The 18,832-nt window shown below is 51.7% G+C and overlaps 1 protein-coding gene across 2 annotated transcripts in view; it reads left to right on the top strand.

Moving 5' to 3' along the window:
• The window catches only part of HDAC8 (histone deacetylase 8), a 60,420-nt gene extending 45,554 nt beyond the window's left edge, over nt 1-14,866 (top strand). The window contains exons 2-12 of one of the 2 annotated variants that reach the window (XM_061368986.1): nt 270-347; nt 792-844; nt 1,840-1,970; nt 3,893-4,034; nt 6,775-6,887; nt 7,948-8,025; nt 8,447-8,555; nt 10,254-10,426; nt 11,444-11,538; nt 13,212-13,317; nt 14,579-14,866. In XM_061368986.1, the coding sequence (XP_061224970.1) occupies nt 270-347; nt 792-844; nt 1,840-1,970; nt 3,893-4,034; nt 6,775-6,887; nt 7,948-8,025; nt 8,447-8,555; nt 10,254-10,426; nt 11,444-11,538; nt 13,212-13,317; nt 14,579-14,601 (1,101 nt within the window). In that variant the 3' untranslated portion in view covers nt 14,602-14,866. Of the gene's footprint in view, nt 1-254; nt 348-791; nt 845-1,839; nt 1,971-3,892; nt 4,035-6,774; nt 6,888-7,947; nt 8,026-8,446; nt 8,556-10,253; nt 10,427-11,443; nt 11,539-13,211; nt 13,318-14,578 lie in introns of those variants that run through there. The other variant, XM_061368987.1, reaches the window with a different exon arrangement.
• The last annotated feature ends 3,966 nt before the right edge of the window (nt 14,867-18,832 follow it).

The following is an 18,832-nucleotide window of genomic DNA, read 5'->3' as shown; positions in this document are numbered from 1 at the left end:
CCGGCCGTGCTCCGGGAGCGGGGCTGCGTCCTCGGGCGAGGGCCTCCCGTAACGGCGGCGCTGCGTTTGTAAGGAACGGGCACCGCGAGCTGAGGACACCCCGGTAAAACGGCTCCGAGGCCAGCGGGCGGCTGCTCCCCGCGCCGGGCCCCGCTCAGGGACTGCAGCTCCCGGCATGCTCCGGGGCCGGAAGTGCCGCTCTCGGCGTGCTCCGGGGCCGGAAGTGCCGCTCTCGGCGTGCTCGCGTACGGCGCGGCGCGGCAGCCCGAATGGCGGCGGCGCCGGTGTATGTGTACAGCCCGGAGTACGTGGCCCTCTGCGACTCCCTCTGCAAAGTGCCCAAGCGGGTCAGCGCCGCGCCGGGGGTGGCGGTAACGGGGCCCTGGGGGACTCCGGCTCCGGGGGGGGTGTTGGGACCGCAGGGGTGAGGCCTGGGGTCGGAGGGCACCCCTGGAGTCCCGCCGGCAGGCCCGGGGGTGTTGGGGAGGCTGCTGGCCGCAGCGGGAGCGTGCGGGGAGGGCGCAGCGCAGGCCCCGGGGCAGCGGCGATGTGGGGCACGGGAGAGCCGGGCTCAATCCGCGCACCGCCTGCGGCCGGGACACACAGGAGGCACTTCCGAGGTGCCCGCCCCGCCGCAGAGCTGCAGAGCCCGGCTCAGGCTGGCGCCGTCCGAACCGTGCTGCTCCTGGGGGAAGTCCTGATTACGCCTTCGCTGCAGGGGGCTCTGCGCCGGGCGCTGCTGCCGGCTCCTGCGCGGAGCTGCTCACGGGCTTACTCCTTCTTTTCTTTAGGCCAGTATGGTGCATTCGTTGATTGAAGCGTATGCCTTACTTGACCAGATGAAGTAAGTACTCTCCTTTTCTGTTAAGGGAATGTTTTCTTCTCTGCTAAGGTGGGGAAGGTACTGGGTAGCTCGAGGGCTGCCCATGCCGACAGAATGATTCCAGGAGCCTGGCAGTGTATATTTGTAGGATATAAAGGAAGTCTGAGTTTTGATACCTGGACAAGATTGTGATAATTATGGAAAATTGGACAAAACAAATGGAGAAAGTCCCACACGTCAGTCCAGCAGGGCCAGAGGTGCCTGTGGACACTTCTTAAGGGATTTTTTTCTTTCTGGTCACTTTGCAAAGTGCGCTTTGGAAACATCTGTAGGTGCCATTGCAGAGGTGGACCCAAAGGGCTGTTTGCCCTGGCATAGGGTTAGAAGTGCTCACCACTGGGCTAGCCTAAGGCTGGGAGCTTCTTGTGTTCTTCCTATAGCAACTCTGTTGCCTGCAGCTGCCCCCAGGGCCTGAGGCTTGGAGGGGGCTTCTACAGGTCACAGGATTTAGTTAGGCAGATTGCAAAGCACCACAACTAGGGAAAGGTGATGTGGGAATTGCTGAGGACAGAGGTGGAGCTGCTGTTCAGCCTCCTGACCCAGCAGGCTGATGTCTTGCTGCAGCACTGGGCTGGGCCCAGCCGTTGTCACTCTGTTCTTTCCTGTGTGTTTAACCAGAGTGTTGGATGTGCTGGGCACTGCTTAAACTGGGAGAACAGGCAGAAAAGGAAGAAAACCTTCAAGCAAAGTGGCAAGGTTAATGCAGGCAGCACCTGCAGGTGTTCCTCACTGGGACAGGCACAGCAGATAGTGCCATGCTGGGGGAAAGGCCAGCTCAGCTGATCAGCTTCTTCACTCCAAATGATAGTCTGGTGTGAGAGGAGGCGGGAGTTTTGTTTGCTTTGTCAGCAGCTGGCAAAAGAAGGCTCCTTGTTTGAGGACGTTAAAGCTAGGCTTTCCTGACAAACCTTGGAGCGTCTTGTCCTGAATGTGCTCCTTTCCTCCTCTCTGCCTAGGATAGTCAAGCCAAAAGTGGCCTCCATGGAGGAGATGGCCAGCTTCCACACAGATGCCTACTTGCAGCACCTGCAGAAGGTCAGTGAGGAGGGAGATGATGACCATCCGGAGTCCGTGGAATATGGACTGGGTAAGGATATGTATCTTCAGTGAGAGATTAACTGAGTATTAGGACCAGGAGATTAGCGCTGGCGCTGAGATTAGACAGAGGGTTGAGCTTAGGTAGGCTGTTTATTGGGGAGAAACGCTGTTGGATAGGGTGCTGCTGAGCCCTGTCAGACTGGCGTTTTCAACTGTTGCCAGCAGAGGGTGCTGTCAGCCTCACACGATCCCTTGCGTACGGGAGCCAGTCCCTTTGCTGCTTTTGGGATCTCGGGCAGAACAGAAGGCCCTGACTTGCTGACCTTGGCTTCCACAAGTCTGCTGTGGTGAAGGACACATAGATGGCCTGAAGCTGCAGCCAGGCACCAGAGTCGTCCGGGTGTTTTCTGGGTGACTTTGCTTACCTCCTGAACAAGGGCTGCCACCTGCCTGCACTTAAGACATCCTGAACAATGCAGTAGTTAGAGCAGGCAAGATGGCTCTGTGTACTCTTAGTGTCAGGAGCAGGAGGAGTGACCCAGCACTGAGGCAGCGGTACACATTCTGCACTGATCTCATGGGTCTCCCCTAGGTCTACCCTTTGTGTCTCTGAAGCTGGTCTGTCTGGAGGCAGAGGAGCAGCCCTGGAGTTATGCCTTGCTTGAGGAGCAGCTTCAGGGAGGCTGCTGTTGGCCTAGGTGAAGATCATAATCTAGCTGTAGACCTGCAGTCTACCTAGGCCTGTCTCCTTTGTGGAGGTCTTGTTTCTATGGGGGATGTACATCAGGGACTGTGCCATGGCTTTTCTCTTAGGGTAGCCAGAGAACTGAGAGTGGTGTTGCAAGATGGATGTGAGGGGCCAGTAGGTTGGGCTAGCCAGGCACACACATCACAAGCCGGATCAAGACCCAGCTCTGAATGATCTGAGTGAAAGGAAATGTTTTGATTGTTGATATTTGTGGTGAGTTAACCTTGACTGGCTTCCAGGTGCCCACCATGGTACTGTGCTCTCCTTCCTCAATAGGGTAGGGGAGAAAATACAATGGAATAGAACATGGGTCAAGATAGGCAAGATGGTTCTCTAGTTACCATCATGGGCAGAACAGACTTAGCTTAGGGAAATCAGTTCAGTTTGTTGCAATTAATAACAGAGTAAGACAGTGAGAATTGAAAACAAAACTGAAATTACAGTCCTTCTCATCCACCCTTCCTCCTAGGCTCAACTTCACTCACAGCTTTTTTGCTGCCTTAAGCAATGCAAGGGGATGGGGAATGAGGGCTGTGGTCAGTTCATCATGTGTTGTCTAGAGCAACAACACAGAGGGACGTAGAGCTGTTGGAGTGAATCCAGAGGAGGCCACAGAGGTGCTGCACGGGCTGGAGCAGCTCTGCTGTGGAGCCAGGCTGAGAGAGCTGGGCTGGGTCAGCCTGGAGAAGAGAAGGCTCCTGAAGGGGAGACCTTATAAAAGTCTTCCAATACCTAAAGGGGGCCTACAGAAAACCTAGAAGAGGAACTTTTTACAAAAGCCTGTAGTGACAAGACAATGGGAAAGATTTTAAAGTAGAATGGGGTACATTTAGGTTAGACATTAGGAAAAAATTCTTTATTATCAGGGTGCTGAGGCGCTGGCACAGGGTGCCCAGAGAAGCTGTGGCTGCCCCATCCCTGGCAGTGTTCAAAGCCAGCTTGGGTGGGGCTTGGAACAACCTGCTCTAGTGGAAGGTGTCCCTGCCTGTGGCAGGGGGGTTGGATGATCTTTAAGGTCCCTTCCAACCCAAGCCAGTCTGTTATTCTATGATCTGCTCCACTGTCGACCATCTTGGGCTGCAGGAGTTTGTGCTATGCCTTTTTCATTGTGCCTGGTACAGAAAGTTAGAGCAGTGGTTAAAGACAGAGCTCAAAAAAGATCAAATGTGCTTCCTGGAGAGGAAGAGGCCTGTTGTGTCTGACACACGGACTCCTGCCCACAGGTTATGACTGTCCAGCTACTGAAGGGATCTTTGAGTATGCGGCAGCTGTGGGAGGAGCCACCATCACTGCAGCCCAGTGTCTGCTGGATGGCAAGTGCAAGGTAGCCATTAACTGGCCTGGAGGGTGGCATCATGCAAAGAAGTAAGAAAACAATCTCTTCCCTTGTGTTTTCTCAGCCAGTGTGTGAACCCTGCTCCTAGTTCCCAGCTTCCCTTTGAACCCTCAGGCTGCAACCATCCAGCTGGAAGAGAAAGCAGGATGTGAGAGGGGTGAGGGAAGAAGGTCAGGAGGTAGCCTTCTGCCCTATACTCTGCAGGAAGAAGCAGAATATACGGCCGAGGCCTGAGAGTAGGCATGTTACTGCCCAGTCCTTATGCTATCATGGACTGCAGTGCAGGTCTGGGGCAGATAGATTCAGAGGTGTCCTGACATCTGTGGATACTTGGTTATCTCTTGGAGTTCAAGTGAGAACTGATTTTACAAACTCCATAGAGAAGGGCTGTGGAGAGGTAAATGTGTGTTGTCACTCCTAACTTGGAAGAGAATGGGAACACATTGTCTATATTGGTCTGTGTGGCCTTTTGGTTTCTTAAACAAGAGGTCTGAAGCAGTGCAGAACTGACCACTGTTCTCTCCATGCACTGTGGGTAGCTTTTTGTTCTGATCTGTGATGTTAATAACGAACTTCAGAACAACAGGAGAGGAAGTAAAAATTTCATCCCTGGATTGTGTGGTTCTCTAGTGGTAAAATAATTTTTCCGTGGCCTCTGTTTTGTATGTTTTAACTCATGTCCCCCATCTCCCAAAATATGAGGCCTGTCTGCAAATGCAGACAGGATGGCACCCTTCCTTGCCCCCAGCAATCTGGCCTTTGCAGCACCATTCTCTTCCCTGCGGAGCCCCAGAAATCAGCAGGAATCACGTCTTACCCTGACGACTTGCACGTGGGTGTGCAGATTGCTCTTGCTCCAGTGACTCTTCTGACCTGGCAGAGGTGTAGCAGCGGGTGCAACTACCAGCGGTGCCGATGTTGTACCAGGGCCTTCTTCGTGGTCAGCATTTTGCTGAATATGGGTTTGGCTGCAGCTTGGGGAAGGAGCTGAAGCTCTTCACAGGCTTTTAACAATCTTCTCTTTCATCTTCATTGCACAGTTCATCAAATGCCTGTAACAGAAGAAACCTTTGCAGTCCTGCTGCCACCAAGCTGTGCTGTTACCCCTATTGTGGGATGCAAACAGTGTTTAAAAAAGGCACTGCATACCTGCTGATCTCAAAGGAGCCTTCCCAGTCACTCCAGTGAGGTAGTGTGGGATGCTCAGGGCAGGCAGCAGCTTTGGTAGGTGCCAGTCCAGTGTGAAGGTTCAGCAAGACTGATGCTGAGCTGCAGGTGTGTGGTGCTAGGACCTGTGTTCTAGCAAAATACATATCCTTTTGTCCAAAAAGACTTGCTGTCTGGTGCCTTAGTTATCTACCTGAAGGTAGGAATGGTAACCACTGTCACCATGCTTAGTTCCCTGGAGTGCCTTTGAGGCAGAGGGCAAGGTGCTGAGTTGGTGCCTTTTCTTGACCTCTGCCTGAGCTCTGCTGTGTGGATCTGGGGTGGGGAAATCCCAAGTGCTTTCCTTGAGCTCCAGCTCTGATGCTGGTCAGCCTCTGAGCTGGCGTCATGCTCTGTTTGGCCTCAAGGTTGAAAGAGTGAGTGTGTTATGTCATGGAGAGAGTGCCTGAGGCATGATGTAGTTCATTTTGCTTTCTTGCAGGCTGGGAAGGCAGGGAGGAGTGTGGTTTGTAATCACAGTTAAGAAAGATTCCCAGAGTACCTGCTAGCATCTCAGTTCTCATCATCACTGTAAATGAACAGAGTCAATGGGAAGCATCTGTGCTTTGTGACAGTTGCAGGGAGTGAGAGCAGGTGCACTTATGCTACCTCATACCTGCTCCTCAATGTTTCCAGCTGTTTGCTGAGTGTCAGGAAATGCCTGGAATGCTGTGGCTGAAAGTCAGGAAGCATTTCCAAGAGGCACATCTCAGATCTTGGAGTCTTTGAGCCTGGGGAATGGGGGTTTGGACACTCCTGTTGCAAAGTGTAAAGCTTTGGTTTAAATCAGCTCTCCAGGGCTGACTTGGAGTGCAGTGGGCTACTGCCAAGCAGTGCTGGGGATTTGACTTAGAAGAGAGTTTGGAGTAGGGATTAATACACTTTTTCCTGTGATACCAGCGGTATGGAAGCTGCCCCCTGATGTATGTTAGGGATTAATAGATCTTTCCATGCAGTATCTGTCCTCTTTTTAGCTGTTGCGGCTGTCGTCTGGCTTAGCCCAGGAGCTGCACTGTGGGGGACTGCCTTATGGGGTATTCTGCTTGTGTTTTCCTGGGGAGGAAGGGAGAAAGTTGCTTTGGGAAGAGGCTTAACCTCCATACCCTAAGGGCCAAGCAGGGCTGTCCAGGGGCCTGTTCTCTTGCTGCAGAGGGAGGGGAGGTAGCAGTGGGGAGGGAGTCTGTTGGAGTTGGGTGGCTCTGAACTTACTTAAAATACCTCGGCTGCAGAAAGCAGAGATTTTATTTGTGCAATAGTGAGATGGTCAAGGCCAAGCCCTCCATGGCTCAGGCCTCCTGTGGCAGAGCCAGACAGTGCCTTACCAGCTGCTAGCCAGCCCAGGGTTGTGAAGCCATTGGCACAAGGAGTCATGTTCTCTGTGCTCCCCAGCCATGCTTGGAGCTGTTTCTGACCCATCCTTTGGTTTGTGCTGGGCCTTGGCTGGGCTCTTCATACTCCTCTGCGCACCCACAGGGCGGAGACTTGCAAAAGAATGGAGCTAATGCCAAGATCAGACTAGTGGTGCGTTGACAATATGCAAACTCACGGATGTTGTTTCCACAGAGATGAAGCTTCTGGCTTCTGTTACCTGAATGACGCCGTCTTGGGCATCCTGCGGCTGCGCCAGAAATTTGACCGTGTCCTTTATATCGACTTGGATTTGCATCATGGGGATGGTAAAGACCAGTGCAGGCTGCAGACAGCACAGCAGCATCGCTGGGTTGGGGGGTGGAATGGGAGAAATCAAGGCATGTCAGTGCAGTGGGGCTGTATGTGCTCCAGCAGCTGTGGCTTTGACTCCTTTCACTGCAGTCAAGTTCCCTTAATCCATTTCTGCTTTGTCCTGCCTTATGGACTTGCCCTGTGCCACTCATCAGACCTCTCTTGAGGGTTTGGGCAGAAGTCTTGTACCTAAGGCAACAAACAGCATGTTCCTGTCCCAGTAATCCCCTGTGCTAATGGCTCTCCAGCAAGAACTTCCCCCAGTCCCTTGTCTCCCCTTCTGGCAGAGCAACTGCTGACAGTGTTTGATTGATTGACACCACCAGTGCAAGAGGGAAGCAGTAGTAAATGGTGGTTTTAAAAGGGTTCTTGATGCTATAAAATGAAAGCTAGTGCTGGCCATGCTGGAATCAGTCTCTCCTTCAGAAGCATTATTTCAACATCATTTAATGTTTCCTGCTCTTGTGAATTTTATGTTGTGTCTCATTTTGCTCTGTTTCTCCCCTACATTTGGTTTCTGTTAGGTTTCCTGTTACTTCTTTTTCCCTTCCCACCCCAACTGTTTTAATGTGTCTTTAAAGAAAAGAAAAGGCAGACTTCATTGCAGCAGTGCTGAGGAAAAGCCAGAGAGCCTGGGTGCTCTGTTTCTAATTGAAGCCAAGCTCTGGCCAAGGCATCCCTGCTCAGCTGCCTCCCCCCGCCTGGCAGGCCCAGCAGTGCAGACCCTGAGTGCTGCTAATGTGGGCACTGATCTCAGGCCTTGAGACCCATTCAGTACCAGTACTGATTAGCATGAGGCCTGCCAAATTCTTTTCAGTTGTGACCTTTGCTGCAGTCAAATTCAGATCTCCATTGGTTAAGGGTGGAGTTCCTGAGCCACATCTGGTTTTTCGCTTTCTCTGTTCTGTTCTTGCTCTGTTTGCAGTGGCATGTTTATCAAGTGGCTCATTTATCCAGTGGCTGTCATTTATATGAATGATGCATGAAAGCTTTTTTCTCTTCCTTTTCTGATAGGAGTTGAAGATGCCTTTAGCTTCACCTCAAAAGTAATGACTGTTTCTCTGCATAAGTTCTCACCAGGATTTTTCCCAGGCAAGTTGAACACTAGGAGGTTTGTGCTAATTCAGTTCACATGTAGAACTGTAGAATGGTCAGGGTTGGAAAGGACCTTGATCATCACTGACAAGGCCCCAGCAAAGACAGGTCCCATCTGCTGCTGACCCAGAAGAAGGAAAGAAGGGGAGCTATATGTTTGACATTCCCCTGTTTGTGGTTGTAGCTGAGCTTGCCAGAGCCACTGCTGGGTGGCCACCTGCACACCTGTGAAAGTTGCACAACAGAATTGGGCAGGGGGTGAGAACCCGGTCCACCCAGCCCCTCCTTTTATTGGTGGTGGGAGGTGGACCTGTCCATGAGCATGCCAAAGGTCTGGGCTCTCTGCTCTCACCTGAGACATTTCTCTTGCTCCTGATCTGCTTCCCCTAATTCACCATGGAGTGTTTCTGTTTTTCAGGCACTGGGGATGTGACAGATGTTGGCCTGGGGAAAGGTCGCTATTACAGCGTGAATGTACCCATTCAAGATGGCATTCAGGATGAGAGATATTACCAGATCTGTGAAACGTAAGCCCTCTTGCTTTGTTTTGGTTTACTTGGATGGGGTTTTATAGAACATAGACCGCACAGATATTTTTTTTTTTTACTATTTTAAGTTATGGTCCTTTCTTAAGGAAGGATCTCCCCCGTTAGAGATTCTGGTTGCAGCGAACACTGATCTTAAGGGGTCTCGGAGGTCTTGTGTGAATCCTTAAGCAAACAGAACATACAGAGGCATTTGTGAATGTCTGGAGGGTCTCTGTCATGGGTCAGCCTTGTGTGTTTAAGGAGAGACTGAGAAGGACTGTCCTGGTTTAAGCCCAGCTGGTAGCTGCTGGCTCGCTCTGCCCCACTCACCAGTGGGATGGGGAGGAAAATCAGCAAAAATGTAAAAACCTGTAAGATGAGGTAAGAACAGTTTAGTAATGTGAATAAAATTAAATTCTTGTAAAAAATAATGCTAGTTAAAAAGGGAAATGAAGAGAGAGGAAGGAATAAACCCCACACCCTGCTGAGAGAAGAACAAGTGATGCCCAATATCATTGCTCAGCACCCACTGACCAGTCCAACCCAAGCAGCGACCCATCTCTTCTGGGTAACTCCCCCCAGTTTCTAGACTGAGCATGACGTGGTGTGGTGTGCAAGGAATACGCCTTTGGCTAGCTCAGATCTGGTGTCCTGTCTCTGCTCCCTCACACTTCTTGTGCCCCTCCTCACTGGCAAAGCACAAGGGGCTGAAAAGTCCTTGATCAGGGTGAGCGCGGCCAAGCGACAACTGAAGCATCGGTGCGATACCAGCGTTATTCCCAGAGGAAAGGTGAAACTCAGCGCTGCACCAGATCCTAGGCAGAGAATTAACCCTGCTGCAGCTGAAAGCAGGGCAAGTACCTTTTAGCTGTGGAGTTGAACCCTGACCATCTGTGGGAGATCTGCTCGGGCCTGAGCTGAAAGTGTTTCCCAAGCAGCTTTTGTTTTGTTTTCACATCTGTTTCTACTTTAGCAAGATAAAGACACTGTTGTGGAAAGACCATGTTTTTCTCCAATATTTTTCCTTGTATTTTGGGCTTTGGAGCGCCGTGCTGCAAACAGGATTATTATCTCTGTGGTGTTCATAATGCTAAAAACCTGGAGCAAAGTCAAGTGTCTGACATGCCCAACTGCCTTCTGCAAGAGAGAATACTGCTCATGAACTGTCTCAAGGCACCTGAGCATTCACTAGAGCCAGGGAAAATGTATTTCTGCCTTCAGCCATACTGGAGAGAGGAGAGTGGGAACCTGGACAGAGCCTTCCTTTCTTCATCTTGCCCTGGTGAGAGGTGTCTGAGAGTTCAGGATTACTATTTCTCTAGACCTGTTTTTTCACTGTGACTTTTACAGGGGAGAAAAGCCCCTGGGTTTGGCTTGCAGCCCTTCAACTCAGGGCAGCTGATGTAAACCTGTGGTTTGATGCTACCACTAAGCTGATCAGGACTAGATCCCCCTTCCCTGTGTTCTCAGTAATGCTTTTGCCTTCATCAGAGTGCTTTGAGAGCAAAAACTGTCTGCAGGGTAGTAGCAGAGCCAGGCGGCTGACTGGGAGCAGAGGGAGCATAACTTGTATGAGGGGGTGGGAGCAGAGAACGCAGAAACCTTGAGAAGCATAGGTTGATCTGAGGGACCAGAGCATACCACCAGCACCCTCTGAGCCGTGTCTGCAGTAACCCCTGCTGCTGCTTCTCTTTGCAGTGTGCTAAAGGAGGTGTACGCCGTGTTCAACCCGGATGCAGTTGTGCTGCAGCTGGGGGCAGACACCATCGCTGGGGATCCCATGTGCTCTTTCAACATGACGCCTGAGGGAGTGGGCAGGTGCCTGAAGTATGTCCTGCAGTGGCAGCTGGCGACCCTCGTCCTGGGAGGAGGTGAGTGTGCCTGTCCTGCTCTTTGGTCATGAGGAAGATGGGTTTGTCCCGTGGCTTGTCCTCAGGCAGGTGTCCTGAGCTCAGCTCTGGCTGGAGTTCGGCAGGGTGGCTGCAGGCAGCGGCAGGAGAGTGACCTGTGCCACCGTGCTGTCTTCACACAGACCTGAAATCCTTGATGCTGGCTAATGCCAGTCTTAATCCTGATCCTCAGATCTTGACTTAAAGGGTCTTTGGCCCTTCTGGAGATGAACTGACGTTGGCTTCTCAATGGCACCTCTGATTCCCATCTTTGCTCATCAGTCCTTCAGTGCTTCTCGTTGAAAGCGAGCACTGTGTTCCCAAATTTACCTTGGGCATCTGGCAATGAATGATTTACTTAAGCAGGGACCTGGGAAACAGGTTGGCTGCCTGAGCAGTGCAGCAGGGCTCTGAAGGCTAAAGATGATTTAGCTCTGTCATACTGCATCACCAGCTGCTTATCCAGCAGGACAGGCTTTATACAACAGCATTTAGATCAACAAAACTCACTGAGTGCCAGGTTGTACCAATGAGCTTCATATTGATCCTCTCAAACATGACATGGCTGAAGAGCTCACCAGCGAATGGCCTGCCATGTATATCATGCTTTATGGGTTGGAGGCTGGCATTATAAAGCAAGGATCCCCCCTATCCACTGCTAGCCTTGCACTTCCTTCTCTGCTGCCTTTGATCCCCCCTCCTTGTTGCCAGGAGAGAGCCCAACACATGGGGCTGGCAGCTCATGCTGGGTCTGAGCTGATGACTGGAGGACCCAGGCCTGTGCCATGCTGAGTGTAACTGGGGTTCAGTTTGTGAGGTCTGCCCTTGCATACCGTGTCATTCCAACTTGGCCTTGTGTAGCCAGTGGATGCAACATGCAGGGCATAGCCTGAGTGGATGGAGCAAGCTGAATTCATGTAAACTGTGTGTTCCTTTCAGTAAAATTTCCCTCTTCTCCCACTCTCCCCCCTTGAAAATCACAAATCTTGCTGGAGACAGGAGGCTACAACCTTGCCAACACAGCTCGCTGCTGGACATACTTGACTGGGGTCATCCTTGGGAGAACACTGTCCTCCGAGATCCCTGATCACGAGGTAAAGCTTTGATGAACCCTCCCTTCTCCATGCACAAGAGCTGAGTTATTCTCCCTAATCCAAGTGGCTTCCTTGCTGCTCAATACTGTTCTGTTGAGACACTCCTGTAACAATAATGCGCTGTCCTAGCAATGTAGCGGGTGCTTGGTCCCAACCCTGGGGCTGTCTGCACCTTTTCACAAGGAATTGGGATTGCCAGTAACTTCTAGTCTGTGATAATTATGGAGAAGCTGGGGAAAGGAAGTTACCTGTATGCTCGGAGAGCTCTTCTGGATATGCATGTGTTTTGTGTGCCAGGCCTGTATGAGGGCTTTATGTTTTAGTCCTGCTTTCATAAACTTACAGGAAGTACCAGGAGTAGCTTTGCAGCTGTTCTGACCATCAGCGCTGCCATCAGTGCTGCAGTGGGTGCTGCAGTGGGGCCAGGTACTGATCACGACTGCACATGAGCTGCCTCGGTTCCTGTCTTGAGTGGGGCTGGGCAGCTGGTTGGAGAGGTACAGTCTAGCCTGAATCTAGATGGAATAGCTACAGGTTCATAATAGGTCTCAAAATGCAGATCAAAGTTATTGACCCGACAGAAACAAACCTGCATGGGCAAAGCAGTTCCAGCCTACAGTGACTCAGAGCAGAATTATGGGTTTGCCTTCGTCTAAGGATCTCATGGGTCAGTATGCATGAGGAAGGAAAGCATTTTTGTGCATTGAAACTGAAAATTCATCATTATATAAACTGGTTATTACAGCTACAAGATGCTTTTTGAGAGGTGTGCTTAAATAACTTAATTTTCCTTGTCAGTACTGGCATGTTGAGGTCTGCTTGGAAAAGCCATTGATGCCCATGCTAATGCAGAGATGTCAGTCTTGGGTTGCCAGATCTGCCACCTCCAATATCACCCTTAAAGAAAACATCAGCCCTGTGCATCATTAATCACCTGGGAGACTGTGGTTCTGTGAATGTCCCTGTCTGGTGCAATAGCTCAAAGTCCAGGCTAGCTCTCCATGCAGTGAAGCTCCAGGGATAGCAACAGGACCTACTGCAACTTCAGCACTGAATTTTCAACCCTAGTGTGTCGTCGTCTTTGGACAGTGCTGTGTGCTTGTGAAATGAACCTGCTGGCAGTGATTTGGGATTCTGCATTACCATGTAGAGTCCATGTGCTGCAGATTTTCTCATTCAGGCTCACCTGCACACTATTGGAAAGACAAGTTATTAACCTTAAAGAACTCTCGATTTTTCTTCTTCCAAGTGCTTGACAGTCATGCCAATGCAGCACTGTGCAAGGTGGGGTGGACATCTGAAAGGAGATCTGATAGGCAGCACTTGAATTTTGCTCATAGAAAACCTCCCCCCCAAACAAACGGGTTTGCAGGGAGCCATGAGTAAAATGAGTGTCACCAGCTTTGCCTAATAAAGCACTGGGAAAGACATCTGGCTGCTTTTGGCTGCACCACAGAGTTCTGCTTCCCAAGCCCTTCAATTGATAGTGGCTGCAAACTTCCAGCGGGCACAGATGCTGCAGAAGCACCTCTTTGACACAGTTAAGGTACACGTGCACCTCAGGTGGAGAAAATGCTCTTCTCCTTTTACAAATGGGTCCCCATGGGGAACTCTCTCACAGCCACAGCCCACCAGAGACCTCTACACTCACTCTGCTCTCCTCTTCCTTGCAGTTCTTCACAGAATATGGTCCGGATTACGTGCTGGAGATCACACCGAGCTGCAGACCAGACCGCAACGAGCCACAGAGAATTCAAGAAATCATTAACTCCATCAAAGGTGAGTTGTCCAAGGCAATGCTCCTGCTCCAGGCCGACAGTTGTCTTAGAGAGAGCTGGCAGGAAAGCTCCTTGGAGTCCTTCTAGAACTAGACTAGAAAGATGGACCACATTCACTTGACTGGGTACGGAGGTGAGGCTGACTTGCCAGTGTTTCCCTGTCCAGTCACTGGGGACTTCACTTGGTTGTCGTGACTTCAAATAGGATGATGATTATATTTTTCAAGTATGATCTTTCACCGTAACTGGGAGTGTCACCAGTTCTTCACAAACCTGACCTTACTTTTAAACAAACCCCCTTTAATAAGGTGACAGAGCCCTTTGGTGCACCAGGCTGCTGCGGAATTGAGGACAGGATGCTGAGTGCTTTGCCCCAGGTCCCACAAAGCCCCAGCTATTCTTTTCCTTTATTTCAGGCCTAATGAGAGCCCCTGCTCTGCCTTTGGTAGGAGTATGTGTAGTGTCCTTGGGGCCACCTTCTGCAGCATCCTTCCATTGGCCCTTGGGGCAGAGCCAGAGCTGCCTTGCTCTTCCCAGAGCTTCCTGCAGGGCTGGGCGTTGCCTGAGGGCAAGGATGGTTCCCCACCTGATCTCCATGCATCTCCTAGCCAGGCAGGAGATTGAAAGCTGTTGGGAGTTGAGGGTAGGCAGCTGGGTGAGCCCAGCAAGCTCCTGCCAGCCTTGTTCGATGCCCTTGCCCATCTGTCTTGCCCCTGTCCCCAGGAGGAGCTGGAGGTAGGGAGACAGGTCTCTGCAGCCCTTTCCACTCTCTGGATGTTGTGATGTGTTGGTATTCAAAGCAGAGTAGGAGGTGGGTAGGAGATGCCGTGGCTGTGGGTGTCTTGAGTAGTACATTTCCAAGCACAGGCTGATCCTAGGGAGGGGACACTCCCTGACCTGTCCAGGAGAGGAGGAACAGCATTGCTCCAGAGTTGGGAGTGATCTGTGCTGCACGCTTCTGGCAGTGCATCCGGCACAGAGGAAGGACAAGGCAGCCTGGGGTGAGTGTGTGCCCCTCCAGTGCTGGCCCATGTATCCAGCCAGGCCAGTTGGAGGTTGTAGTGGGCAGTGGTGGCAGCATCTCCCTTTGGCAGTTGCCCAAGTCTGAATGGGAGGAGGGCAGCAGCCTCTGAAAAGTGAGAGAGAGGTGAGCAGGGGCTGCACTGAGGCTGTCCAGGCTGTCAGGCATAGGGGTGCACCACTGCCCCTGGCAGGCTGAACCATCAGTGGAAATCCCGTTTTCTGCCTCATTTTATTTGCAGGGAACCTGAAGCACGTTGTTTAGCAGAAAAGGAAGGTTCAGGGTTCTGCAAGAGCATTTCCTGTGGGGAGCGTGGTGTGTTTATGTGAGCAGCTGGTGAAATTCGTGGCTGTTGGGGAAATCTGGAAGAAATGACTGGTGGTTGGTGATGCTTTTCTCTCCAAAGAAGAAAAGCTGCTATGCACCATGGGCACTGTGGCTCATCCCAGGCAGGAGTCTGGGCCCTAGACCTGCAGGCTTCCAGTGTCTGCAGAGCCTCCCTTGCTCCTTCCTCTTGCCTTCTTCAACACCACAGTTCATTCTCACTTTCAAGAGAGCTGTGACCCAGGCCCAGCACTGCATTGCCCTGGGGGCAGGAGCACAGCCTCTGCACTGCCCTGCTGGAGACAGGCCCAGGTCCGGCCAGGACATGGGGCCCAGCCTGTGCCTCTGCCCACAGAGGGGCCCAGCCAGGATGTTTTTAACTGGGACTTCTTTTTTAATAAAGAATTTGAAATACTCCTCAGCCCTTCCCTTCCCTTTCCTCCTGCGCTGCACTGCCCTGCTGGTGCTCTTTTTCCACAGCACTTCATGCATTCCGTGCTTAATGCAGCACAGACATGTGGCCATGGTGTTTTCCAGGGATGCTCTCCAGAGCATCTAGGGAGATGCAGGGCAGCATGGCAGCTCTTGTCCTGGGAGATCTTGCATGAACGCCCCAGGAGAGCTGCTGCGCACATCTCAGCAAGGGGACAGGTACGCACGCGGATGGGGTTTTGGGCTGTGAAACCTGCCTCTGCTGCAGCTGTCCCCTCCTTCACTGGGCCTGCAGAGCGTTTTTGTTGTGGTGTTTCTTGTTAAAGATGCCTGGTCACTGTGGGAAGGCGTATTTCCTGTGGCTTTAACTAGAATATGCTGGAATAAATAGGAAGACAAAGGGACTTGCAGCCTGGTTTTGTTTTGATCTCTTGTTTTTCATTCAAACACCACCGTTGGGTTAAGGAAAGCCCCTGACTCTGTAAGGGTTCTTGTGGTGGTGCTGCTGTCCTGTGTCCAAAACTGTATTGCCGATAGTGGTGGTGATGGCGGGGGGCTGTGGCCATTCAGTTGTGATCCATGGCATATGACACGCTAACACTTAACACGAGACCTTTGAAATCTGGTCCCGGCCTTTGATATTTTGACCCTTACCTCTGACCCCTGACATATATCCCCCAACCTTTGAAGTGTACCCCTAGCTATTATATATTGAGAGTTGGAACTAGATAACCTTACAGTGACCCTAACTATTCTATGAGTATGAAACTGCTTAAAACCCCACCCAAATAGCTGTAAATCAGCTCAAATGACCCCCAAAGTGGCTTTAACTGTCCTAAACCAGCCCCCCAATAGCCCCAAACTCCCCCAAATGCCTCACAAGTCCCCACAGCAACTCAAAATTCACGCAGAATGCCCCCAAACAGCTGGAATTACCCCAAATTAGGCACAAACAGCCCAAGTTGCCCCCACCTGAGCTCAAAACCTTCTAAAAATGCCCCCATACCACCTTCAAATGTTGTGAATGACACTGAAACCAGCAGTTCCCAAAGTGCAAACATCCAGCCCTGCTCCTAAAGCCTAAGGTGCTAGCAGGACAGAAAGCTGCTGCTGGGCATCACCTGCCCATGGTGTCCTTGGGAACAGCGCTGCCAGCGTAGTGATCCACCCTTGCTTAGCCATGTGAAAGTCCCTCTGTGCCAAAGCTCTCTGGGGAGCACCCTCAGCCAACCCAGAAACCAGCTCTCCAAGTGCAAACGCCCACCCCTGCCGCTGTGAGATATGAACTCACTCCTCTAAACAAGATAACAAGGTTTTATTGAGGGACAAAGTCAATAAAGCAAAAGCAACAGCACTGGGCGCAAGCGGTTAGGATTTGTTACAGGTTTATATACTTTCACTATTACATTAGTCACCTACATAGTCATAATTCCCATGTATAGGCAGGGGATATTATAACTAACTCCCGGAACTTATTATCACAAGTCCCCTCCTCTTGGCGTCTGTGCACGGCTCTGCGGTGATTGTGGGCAGAGCTCTTGAGGATGAAGTAAGCAGTCTTCCTCTTGTGAGTAGGGGTCTTCAAGATGAAGTAAGCAGTCTTCCTCACAGTGTGCTTTTCACCTTTGGCACACCTGGACGCCCCAGCAATCACAACTAGCTGAAACCAGCCATATCTGTAGTTCTGATAACTAGCAAAGATTTAAAAGTGTGACCTTCCTGCAGGATGGGCAGACAAGGAGTATCCCAAGCCAGCCGATGTTTGGGAGGCTCTGTCTGTAAACTAACTGGTAAGTAGGAGGATGGTGTGAAATAACTCATTCATGTTTAGTGGGGCCACTCAATCCTGTCATCTCACCACAGACAGCACCAACATTGTTCTTTAAAACTTAAAGATACTTTAGAAGTACTTTAACTCTGTTTCTCAGGCACTAGCTTTTACTGTATCAGCCCCCCTCCCCTTTTCTTTTACCTTTACAAATTCTTTTGCTGTGTGACTCCGTTTTGCTCAAGAGTTCTGGCCCTTTTTATCTTGTTGTCCAATCTTGTGTCTTTAGCGAGCTTTGTTTCTGTTGCTGTAAACTGGCACAGTTATGTCCACATAACCACACCTGTGATTTGCAAAAGCCAATACATTTATGTGTTTATCACACTGCTAAGCCTAAGGTGCCGGGACAGAAGGCCGGTGCTTGGCGATGATTCGGCAGAGGAGCAGGTGAGTAGAGGATGGGAGCGTCCTCTGAAGAAAGGGGGGTAACAGCTTGATTTGAGGTGGTGCCCCCCAAAAGACCTTTCCATGACGGGCTGTGCTGCGGTGGCCCCAACATACTCCCAAACCCCCGATTCTGGGTCTGCAGGGGTTGGGGCAGGGGGGGATGGTGGAGGGGACACCCCCCAAAACTCGGTACGGCAGGTGGGGGGGTGCGGGTGTGACGCTTGGCGCCTCTCGCTGCTGCCACCTGTGCGCAGAGCCCGGTACTGCAGCCTGGGCTCCGCGCATGAGCCGTGGCGCTCCCTTTGTCCCCGCTGCTGTTCCCGGAAGTGGCCGGTGTCACGTGGTGGTTGCTGGCTCCTTGTGAGCAGTGGCCGCCGCCGCTCCCCGTTGTACTCTGGTCCTTCCGGCTTGCCGTTTCGGTGTGCGCATGCGCAGCCCCCTAGAGCAGCATGGCGGCAGGCAGGGTCCCGGCAGCAGGTGAGGTCCGAGCCCAGCGGGGGTCCGGGGTTATCGGAGAGGCGAGCGAGCCCGTCCGTCCGTCCGTCCCTTAAGCGAGCGCAGAGGGGCGTCTCCTGCCCGCTGGCCGCCCGGTGCGGCAGGGTTGCGGTCTGCCGGGGACGAGCCGGGTCAGGAGCCCCCAGTGCGCTTCATCTCCCTTGATGAGTCTGAGGCGCCTGGGAGGTTCTTGGCCCGGCATCCTGCCCCCTGCCACTGTGCTTGTCTCTCTGCCTTTGCCCTGCTTTCAGCTGCAGCAGGGTTAATTCTCTGCCTAGGATCTGGTGCAGCGCTGAGTTTCGCCTTTACTCTGGGAATAACGCTGGTAACGCACCGATGTTTCAGTTGTTGCTTGGTCGCACTTATCCCGGTCAAGGACTTTTGGGTCCCTCGTGCTGTGCCGGTGAGGATGGGCGCAAGGAGCCGGGAGGGAGCAGAAACAGGACCCCGGACCTGAGCTAGCCAAAGGTGTATTCCGTACATAGCACAGCACGTCGTGCTCGGTACTAGGGGGAGTAAGAAAACCGGGATGAGTTACTCAGAGGATTCTCAATTCACGCTGTATCTTCATTGATAGTGAAAGGGGAGAAGATGGAAATACCCGTTTAGAAACTAGCCAAGAAATTCCCTGTTGTTCGTTTCCATTCTAAGATTGCAGTTCTTTTGGCAATGAGACTGTTCACCGTAGCTTTAAGATGCTGAAAGATCTGGAGCCTGAAATTCTCTCCAGGAAAGCAGTGAGGTCCGCAGCAGGGCAGGGCTCATTGCTCTCCTTTTGTTCTGCAAATAGACCTCGGTGAGCTGTGCCCTGGGGGAGCCCACCCAGCGCATTACAGCTTTTCTGTTGAGACGGTCAGCGAGGATTTCTGTCCTGCTGCTGCTGCTCTCCTGGTTTCCCCCGGTTTGGAGACCTGCCTTGCTCCAATGAAGTCATCAGGTTTCTTCATGAATGCTTCCTATTCTAGGTGCAGAGACAGTGTTGTGAGGGAGCTGATCCTGATCTCGATCTGTGTTGCAAGGCGCATCGAG

Source organism: Neopsephotus bourkii, unplaced genomic scaffold (assembly GCF_033783945.1).
Source record: "Neopsephotus bourkii isolate Nb327-2 ecotype Australia unplaced genomic scaffold, CSIRO-AGI_Nbou_v1 NB_1468, whole genome shotgun sequence".
NCBI classification, from domain to species: Eukaryota; Metazoa; Chordata; class Aves; order Psittaciformes; family Psittacidae; genus Neopsephotus; species Neopsephotus bourkii.
The sequence above is the reverse complement of the archived record's forward strand: the minus strand, read 5'-3'. Positions and strand labels throughout refer to the sequence as shown.